This window comes from Vipera ursinii (assembly GCF_947247035.1).
Source record: "Vipera ursinii genome assembly, chromosome: 13".
In the NCBI taxonomy this organism is placed as follows: Eukaryota; Metazoa; Chordata; class Lepidosauria; order Squamata; family Viperidae; genus Vipera; species Vipera ursinii.
This window is the reverse complement of record NC_139526.1, coordinates 13,922,178-13,932,316: the sequence shown is the minus strand read 5'-3', so window position 1 is coordinate 13,932,316 and position 10,139 is coordinate 13,922,178. Positions and strand designations below refer to the sequence as shown.

Below are 10,139 nucleotides of genomic sequence, written 5' to 3'. Positions count from 1 at the left end.
ATGGGTCAAGCGTTTGTTCTCTGCCACTGTAACCTGTATTCCAGGACCTCCTTTCCCCCCCTCCCTCTTTCATTTCGACCTTTTTTAACCCCTGGCAGGGATTTTTTTTAAAAAAACCCCTCTTTTTATTTCCAAGACAGGTTAAACAAGTAATCCAAGATGCTGAATACTCGGCTGAATCCGTGCCCTGTTTTCAGGGAGTTTCAGCAGAGCTGAAACGCCAGGAGCCTTTCAAAAGGCCAATTTCTCAGCCTTGGACCATGGGGCACCTTAGACGGGAAGTTGCATGGCGCTCGCTGGCAAAGCCATGTGTTTTTGTGAGCGTTCCCCGGCTGCAAACTGAGGAAGTAGGAAAAAGGAGCTCTATTCTCGCTTGAGGGTGGGCAGAGAGAGAGAGAGAGAGAGGGAGGGAGGGAGGGAGAGAGAGAGAGAGAGAGGGAGAGGGAGGGAGAGAGAGAAAGAGAGAGAGAGGGAGGGAGGGAGAGAGAGAGAGAGGGAGGGAGGGAGAGAGAGAGAGGGAGAGGGAGGGAGAGAGAGAAAGAGAGAGAGAGGGAGGGAGGGAGAGAGAGGGAGGGAGAGAGAGAGAGAGAGAGAGAGAGAGAGCTGGTTTGCTTTTTTGAAGAAGTGTTGGAATTATATTCTTAGCTTTTGTCGATGGGTAAACAGGAGGCTTTAATGCAAGCTTGGAGCTGCGGTGGGCTTGCCAGTGATTTTAAATAGAGCGGGTTTTGTGTGGAAGAGGCCAGTGCTTCTGCCAAGATTTGGCCATCTGCCTTTCGTTGAGGGGAAGCTCTGTGGAGATGGAGGAGGAGGAGGAGGAGGAGGAGGAGGAGGAGGAGGAGGAGGAGAGAGAGAAGAAGAAGAAGAAGAAGAAGAAGAAGAAGAGGAGGAGGAGGAGGAGGAGGAGGGGGGATTGTTCAGATTACTTAGGGAGATATCTTTCATATAAACTTATTCCTCCTTCTCCTCCTCCTCTTCCTCCCCCTCCTTTTACTCCTCCTCCTTCTCCTCCTCCTGCTGCTTCTTTCCTCCACCTCATCCCACTTCTTCTACTCCTCCTCCTTCTCTTTTTCCTCCTCCTCCTCCTCCTTTTCTTCCTCTTCCTCTCCTCCCCCTCCCCCTCCTGCTTCTTCCCTCCTCCTCCTCCTCCTCCTCCTCCTTCCTCTGTTACCTAAGTATGGACGAACCCTCTTTATGGATTCCACCAGTGCTTTTTTTTGTAAAAGAAAAAGGTGCCGGAACTCACACACGTCATACAACCCGCCTTGCCTACCCTACAAGGTTCCATCCAAAAAAGGTGCCAGAACTCCGTTCTGAGCGTTCTATGAGAAAAAAAAGCCCTGTATCTATCTATCTATCTATCTATCTATCTATCTATCTATCTATCTATCTATCTATCTATCATCTATCTATCTATCTATCTATCTATCTATCTATCTATCTATCTATCTATCTATCATCTATCCAGTGCTTTTTTTGTAAAAGAAGAAGGTGCCGGAACTCACACACGTCATACAACCCGCCTTGCTTACCCTACAAGGTTCCATCCAAAAAAGATGCCGGAACTCCGTTCTGAGCGTTCTATAAGAAAAAAAGCCCTAGATTCCTCACAGTTCCTTGAAATATAAATTGGATGGGCTAAGTTCAGACACAAATGCTAACGAGAATTTAAACCCAACTTGGGACTCTAGGGAGCTAAAACGGGTCCTCGCTGTGTGAGCGTTAGGAACACAGCCATTGGCTAACAGTGCCTGCCCAGGGTTCTGTGTCCAGTTTGGGGATTCAACTGGAGACCACCTGCGTGGAAAGATCCGACTCCCCCAATGATCTGCCAGCTTTCCTTTCCCTTGTTGTCTAGAGAAGATTGGAAAGTCTTCTTCAAAGGCCAAGATTTGTCTAGTTTCCACAAGTCACAAGCTAAAATTATAGACCAATATCACTTTTGAATACGGGCTACAAGATATTTGCTAAGGTTTTAGCTAACAGATTAATGAGGGTACTGCAACAAGTAATTCATGGTGACCAAACTGGGTTTATAAGTGGTAGACAAATGAAGAACAATGTGAGGCATATAGTTGATTTGTTGGAATTTCTGGAAAGAAACAATCTGATCCCTGCAGCGTTGATCTTTTTGGATGCTGAAAAAGCCTTCTATATTGCTTGTAGTTATTTTATAAGAGTTAAAGTGCGATAGATTTAATAGTTTATTGTTGTTTGCATATGGTAGACTATGATTGTTTGTACTTTTATACCTTGTATTTAGCTCTGGGAAGTCGGGGAGGGGGAGGGAGGGAGGTGTTGGGGAGGGTTGGGAAGAGGGGAGGGGGGTTGGGAGGGGTTTTGTTTTTGTTTTGTTAAAAATAAAATGTACTGTAAAACTTTTCAATAAAAAAAAGCTAAAATCTGGTTTATCTGTGGTTTAGCATGTTTTGTAAACGCAGTTATTGAGAAGTAAGGCGGACAGAGGGCAAGGCATCTTCCTTCTGTCGTGAGCTTCGTCAGTGACCTGTTTTGGAACATCAAGGTCGTAAAATTGGGCATGAGTTACTTAACAATCGCCTCGCTTAACCACAAAGGTTCCAGTCGCAATTGTGGTTTGAATTGTTCGATTTTGCAGGCTTTCTTTTCGCCAGCTTGGGAAGCTTCTGCGAGAAGCATTGCAGCAGATTGTGCAAATCACCTTCTTGGCTCTTAAGTGCGGCTTCAAATTAACAGTGAATAGTTGCTAACAAGTTTATGTTACTAATGTAGTGGTGATACCTGGTCTAGCAAATGATTAAATTAGTTCTTCTCTGGCAGGGCAAGTTTGCTGCCAGAAGCCATGTGCAATTCTCAGTGTCAGCTCTTTTCAATGGCCTTTTAAGATTTCAACACAGAATTAAAATCAATACATTTTTTCCCCAAAAAAATCCCAGCTCAGGCATAAAAGAAGGGAAAGAATGATCCAGGCATCATAAGGTAGCTTCTTATAGAGAACACAGGACATAGAATCATAGAGTGGGAAGGGACCTTGGAGATCTTCTAGTCCAACCCTCTACTCAAGCAGGAGATCCTACACCGGGGGTCCCCAACCAGGCAGTACACAAAACCACACCCCATCTGATCTGTGGAAAAGCCTTTTTCCACGGCACCGGTCCCTGTTGCCCAAAAGGTTGGGGACCTCTACCCTACACCATTCCAGACAAATGGCTGGCCAGCCTCTTTTTGAAAGCTGTCCAGCGATGGAGCACCCACAGCATCTGGAAGCAAGCTGTTTCATTGGTTGATTGCTCTCACCATTAGGAAGTTTCTCCTTAGTTCTAGGTGGCTTCTCTCCTTGGGTAGTTTCTGCCCGTTGCTTCTTGTCCTGCCTTCAGGCGCTTTGGAGAAGAGCTTGACTCCCTCTTCTTTGTGGCAGCCCCTGAGATACTGGAAGACTGCTATCATGTCCCCGCCTCATCATTCTTTTCATCAAACCAGACATAGTCTAATGCTCTGGTGGCGAACCTATGGCACGTATGCCACAGATGGCACGCAGAGCCCTCTCTGTGGGCACGCGCGCTGTTACCCCAGTCCTAGGCCTTCCAGCTGGGTTTTATAAAACCTTTTCGCTTTAGGCCTCTGCCGTTGTGTGCGATAAACAAAAAAAAAGTTCAATCAATCAATTTCAACTTCTCGTGGGGAAAAAAAGAAAAAAAAAGTTGGAATTGATTGATTGAACTTTTTAGTCCCACCTAGTCTGCCGTTACCACCGCAGCCACGACCACCAATGGGCCACGCCCACCCAATGGGCCACGCCCACCCAATACCCGACGATACATAAGTGGGTTTTGGGTTGCAGTTTGGGCACTCGGTCTCTAAAAGGTTCGCCATCACTGGTCTAATGTATATAAATATAGATTAGGTATATAGGTATATACAGGTAGGCTTCAAAAGAGCCTTGGTGGAGCAGTGGGCTAATGCCTCCTTAGGTAACACCAGCTGCCTGCCATTAGTGCAGGTTCGAGTCCCACCAGGCTCAAGGTTGACTCAGCCTTCCATCCTTCCGAGGTAGGTAAAATGAGGACCCAGATTGTTGGGAGCAATAAGCTGACTTTGTAATAATGCCGCTTGGGGTGTGTGTGTGAAAGCCCTAATAAGCAGGCATATATGTAGAATGAAGGCTACTGCTAAGCTTGTAAGCCGCCCTGAGTCTTCGGAGAAGGGCGGGATATAAATGGAATTTTAAAAAAAAAACTTGCAGCCACAATTGAGCCCAAAATGTCTATGTTGCTAAATGAAACATCACTTTTCAGAATGGATATTGGAAATCTTTTTTCTGTATTAGTCGCTTTGAAGAAGCAACTTATTCCTTAAGAATCCTCCAGTGTTCTATTTTGTTCTGCATTAAGGGTCCCAATGGGTTCAAGAATCCTTTGACTTGAGCCTGGCAGAGAAAACTCCCCCCCCAGTCTGTTTTGAAACAATTATTCCCCCTCTGATAACTGCCAGTTTGAGTGATTGTGGTATGTTCCATCTGGGGGTGGGCTTTAAAAATGACCCTGAAAGATTCAGATAATTCGAAAGCGAGTTGCTGAATTGTGAACTGGGAATAGCCGAGATGAAGTACATTTGTTTTCACAGCCGAAATTTTAAAAATGCTAGTTTTTAGCTATATTGCGAGAACCATGGGGCAGAACGGAGGGCCGCTGGGGAAGGAAAAAAGGCATATTGTGGTTTTTGAAAAGCCTAATTTGACTTGCACAGTCAAAGTGGGAACGCTATCAAAACTCAGCCCAGGCTTCAGTTGGAGCCGTTAGCAGTCCTGCAGAGTTTAAGATCTCCCTGTTACAATTGAAACTCAGTTGTATATTCAAGTCTTGCACATCCTTAAACCCCAGTTAAATGGTTGGTTTGGTTGGTGAGGGCTGCTACAAATTCATTTAGCATTTTATGGGTCCTTGCTACTTTTTTTAAAAAAAAAAAAACCTCTGCTAGGAGGCCAAAACGCTATTCAGATTGATTCTAGGAATATCCCAAAAGCTTCGCTTGAGGTCTTTCTCCAAAAGCTCCTTCCAATTGAAGTGCCTGTCCTATGAAGCATAAGGCCATCTCGGTTGGAAAAAAATCTCAGCTAAAGATTGAATATCCAAAGAATCTTGCCTTATTCTTGCCTTATTCTAGTCTTCAGCTTAACAACCGTTCATTTAGTAATTGAAGTTTTACAACGACACTGGAAAAAGTGACCTGGGACCAGTTTTCATACTTAACGACCATTGCAAGCATCCCGATGGCCATTTGATCAAAATACAGATGCTTGGAAACTGACATGTACTTATGACAGTTTAACTGTCCTGAGGTCATGTGATCACCATTTGTAATCTTCTCAGCTGGCTTCTGACTTAGCAGCCGCAGTGTTTTGCTTAACACCTGTGGTAAAATAAGGTTGTAAAACGGGACACAAATCACTTAACAATTTAGCAAGGGGAGTTTTGGGCTCCATTGAGGTCGTAAGTCAAGGACTACCTGTGCTTGGATTTTTTTTAACACCCAGTAAATTATTTTATTTTCTCGGGATCTGTATGGGACTTTACTCTTATGTTATTCCTTTGTTCCTGTGATTTTTCCCCCCCACTCTATTTCTCGCCATTAGTGCTGTAGCTCTTTTTTTATTATTATTTTATCCGGTCAGCTAACTCTAATGTTGGTTTTATATTCTTTTTCCTTGTTCAGTTTCCTGAACTGATTTTATAAATTATATATATATAAGCTGCAGAACAGCTGGTGCAACTGTATTCATTAACTGTAGTTCAGTCTCTGTTGACCAGTCAACCTTTTTGAAACTAATCAACTTTCGCTGTTCTTTTTTTTTACAGGATCAGCCTCTGAACCCTGACAAAGGCTTTGAAGCTCAGGTGAGTGCTTGGACTTTTCATTTCATACAAAAGGGGAAAATATTGTTCCAATGACGGGATGTTTTGGCGAAGACTTCAGAATGTCAGAAGTGTGAAGATCTCGACTCCATCACAGATGGAAAGCAAACCTATTTCTAATTTGCTGCTTTTCTTCTGGTTGGTTTTTTCTCAAAAAAAAATTTTTGTAGGTTTTTAACAGAATGGGGTACATGGTAGACCCCCAGCAAAATGTCAGAGAAATGGAGAAAATTTGTACATAAAATTTTGGGAGGATTCTGCCAGCCCCTTTTCGGGTTAACAACCCTTATTAAAAAGCATCACATTCTCACAAAGGCTAATATGCTACCAAGTTTCCCATTATCATACACTAATGTTTCTTAACCTTCTCAACTTTGAGATGGGCAAACTTCAATTCCCAGAATTCTTCAACCAGGAATTCTGGGAGTTGAAATCCATCCATCTTAAAAGTTGAAGAGGTTGAGAAACTCTGCCATAGACTAATGTGTCTCTCCAACACTGTACTTCCTTGCTAAGTGTGTTCCTCATAAAGTCCGTCAGCTATTAAACTCTTTGGGGAGGAGATTGGTAATTTCTGCATACCAAATAAACCACTTGCAAACTCCTCATTCGCTAACGAAGATACGAGTTCAAATTCTGGTGAGAACAAGGGATGAAGCTGAATGGGGTTTACTCTGCCCTGATTTGACGTTTTGGTTTCAAGGGGAAGGGGTTGCAATAAAGCAGGAGTGTTCATTCTAGATCACTTTTAAGACTTGTGGACTTCAACTCCCAGAATTCTCCAGCCAGTTTTTGGAACTCCCAGCCAGGAACTGAAGTCCACAAGTCTTAAAGTGATCAAGAATGGACGCTCCTGCAATAAAGGAAGAATAGAATAGAGCTGGAAGGGACCTTGGAGGTCTTCTAGTCCACCCCCCCCCCACCCGCTTAAGCAGGAGAACCTACACCATCTCAGACAAGTGACTCTCTAGCCTCTTCTTAAAAACCTCCAGTGATGGAGCTCCCACGATTTCTGGTGGCAAGCTGTTCCACTGGTTGATTGTCCTCACTGTCAGGAAGTTTCTCCATAATTCCAGGTTGCTTCTCTCTTTGGTCAGTTTCCAACCGTTGTTTCTCGTCGTGCCCTCTGATGCTTTGGAGAATAGCTTGACTCCCTCTTCTTTGTGGCAGCTCCTCAAATACTGGAACACTGCTATCATGTCTCCCCTATATTTCTTCTTTTCTTTAGACTAGCCAAACCCAAGTCCTGCACCCGTTCTTCATGTGTTTTGGTCTCCAGCTCTTGGATCATCTCTGTTGCTCTTCTCTGAATTTTTTCAGAGAAACCAACAATGGAATTTTACGTACCCGTTTTTATAGCTTGCCACTTGGAGGCTTAATCAAAGCAACCAGTGGCCCAGAGATAGGATGTATGTCCTATTTTTCTAGAATGCCTTTCCCTTTTTACGGTTGGGTGAAGTCAGTTTGCAGGCAAATGCAACAGGAACGTCAAATTCAATGGCGAAAAAAATAATAATCTCTCACTAACACTCTGTTGCTACTAGCTTCATACGTAGAACAAAGCATACGAGCATCTGTAATTAAGTAATAATCAACAACTTTCAAGAGGTTGAGTCATGAAGGCCTATTAAAATGGTTCACTGAGAGGTAATTCATAACAGCAAAATTGTAACTTGTAATTATTGTAAGGATGGGGGCGTTCTTTAATGCTGGAAGCCAAATTCTCCAAGGATGTTGGCTTCCGATGAACAAACCAATGCTTGGCTACAAATTTCTCAATTTTCTCCTCTAATTCCTGGGGATTATTTGGTTTCGAATTAGAGGTAGTTCTCGTTTAGTGACTGCCTCATTTAGCAACTGTTTGGAGTTGCAAGGGTAATGGAGAAGTCATTTGGCAAACAATCCTTGCATTTACAACCTTCCCAGGTCAGGAAAGCAAAGGAAAACCGAAGCCATATCCTAAACAGAGCCAGAGTTTCACTTAGTGACCCCTTTGCTTAATGACTGAGTTGCCAGTCCCAATTGTGGTTGGTCAGAGAGGGTTAATCTGTAGTCAGGAAATCGGAAACCCCATGTGTTCCAACTTTGGCTTGCTAGAATGCTAGCGTGAAATAATTTGGGGGGTTCCTAGTTTAAATCTCACCAAAGAAGTATCTGCAGTTTATTTTTTCCCCCCATGAATTCAGCTTCTTCAAATCTCAAGTTGGAGATTTGGAGATGCCAACTAGGAAAATTAAAAGTCTGGGGGGACGTGGAAACAAAGACAGTCCCAATATCTTGCACTGCAGTTTCACTGAAGTCTTCTTTCCCGGTTTTTATTCTTTTTTTAAAAAATAAATATTATGTTAATTTTCTAGTTTTACAATCAAACACTTAATAGACAATGTGTTGTCTGGGTCCATTAGTAATTCAGTGGTATATATTAACTTCTTCAGTTTAGATCCAATATCACACCATCAATATTTCCTTTCTTCTTCCGGTAGTACTTATTTTCCCACACTACTAGGCAAATACAATTCTTACTGTTACTAATAAACATACAATTGAACGTCAACATCTTGGTTACATTTTTCTCATAATATCAGTAATGTCAGTTTTAGGTAACTTTCTAACCAAGGTAACTTTCTAACCAGAACCTATCTTAATTGCATTGGCACTTAATATCCGTATGTTCAATCAGTATCCTGTTTTTGCTTTTTTTTTTTTTAGAATTAATTTCCCGTCAGTGTTCAAAATGTCTCTAGTGTTTATAATTTCTAAGTAAGTTATGTTTGGGTAACCAAAAGCTTCCCCTATTCAAACCTCTTAATGTTTTCCTGTTTCCCTTCTTACACCAAAATCTAATATTCTAGTTACAAATCTTATCTTTCTAGTTATGATAGTACTTCTGTTTCTAGCAATTATCTATTCACCATATTCAGACGTCCTGTTAATAATATAATATCCCATCTAATATCCCTGTTTTTATTCTTAATGTTCTGAGCATTTGGGGGAATTTCTTTCAAATCCGCTTAACGGATAGACTAGAGGTAGGCAACCTTGGCTCTTTTATGACTGGTGGACTTCAACTCCCAGAATTCCTGAGCCAGCCTGGCTCAGCTTGGAAACCTCTCCCTTTCCCCTCAGCGTGGCTGCCCTCAGGAATTCTGGGAGTTGAAGTCCATGAGTCATAAAGCGGTCTAGGCCTAGGCCAGGGGAAGGCAACCTTGGCTCTTTTATGACTCGTGGACTTCAACTCCCAGAATTCCTCAGCCAGCACAGCTCAGCTTGGAAACCTCTCCCTTTCCCCCTCAGCGTGGCTGGCTCAGGAATTCTGGGAGTTGAAGTCCACCAGTCATAAAAGAGCCAAGGTTGCCTACCCCGAGATAGACCTTGATTTACAACCACAGTTGGGAGCAGAAAAGTCATTGTTCAGCAGTGTACAGTATACAGGTAGTCCTTAATTTACAACCACAACGGAGCCCCAGATTTCTGTTGCTAAGTGAGCCATTTGTTAAGTGACCTTTCTTGCCAAAAGTGTTAAGTCAGTCTGGTCTCCCCATTGTCTTCGCTTGTCAAGAAGGTTGCCCAAAAAATGATCACGTGACCCCAGGACGCTGCGACCGTCATAAATATGAACCGGTTGTCTGAATATTGATCGTGTGGCTAGGGGGATGCTGGAAGCGTCACAAGTGTGAAAAAACGGTCACGCTTTGGAACGTTAGGAGGAGGATATAAATACTTCAAAGGAAGCTTCTGATTCCACATGAGCAGGTTGAAAAGAACTTGATCTCGTTATATAAAATGAATCTTGAAAAACCCGGAGCACCAAATTAAATGCAGGGAATATAATTAAAGCCATAAATACTTGGGCTGCTCCGATTAGTCAGTATACCGCAGGTATAATTGGTCAGGCGCAGGCTGAATTAGACGTCCTTGATTGGAAAAACAAGAAAATTAATGACTTGTGAATCACGTTTCTTTTTTCTTTTTTTGCAAGAGGCAATGGCGTCTGTCTTTACTTTGTCAGAAATAAAGGTGGGAGGGGATTACTCTTAAGTAAAGCAAGGGATAGAAGGGAAACACAATTTGGAACACAGCAAGGGAGGGCTATGGATGGATGTTTGTGCAGAAAAACTCCTGAAGATTGCAAAACCAAAAGAACAATTGCAAAAGAGAAGCAGCCCAAAGTCAAATTAAGGCCTGCAGATTCAACCCTCTTTGTGGCCTGTAGGCATAATGTGGAAGGGAAATCAGGCCCTTTTCCTT

General features: G+C 42.9%; 1 protein-coding gene across 1 annotated transcript in view; it reads left to right on the top strand.

Annotated features, from left to right (window-relative positions):
* Positions 1-4,646: 4,646 nt before the first annotated feature.
* XYLT1 (xylosyltransferase 1) overlaps positions 4,647-10,139 on the top strand; it is a gene marked incomplete at its 5' end in the record, with an annotated part of 92,027 nt that continues 86,534 nt past the window's right edge. The window contains 2 exons of the mRNA XM_083372392.1: positions 4,647-4,730; positions 5,835-5,873. Of these exons, the coding sequence (XP_083228518.1) occupies positions 4,647-4,730; positions 5,835-5,873 (123 nt within the window). The remainder of the gene's footprint in view (positions 4,731-5,834; positions 5,874-10,139) is intronic.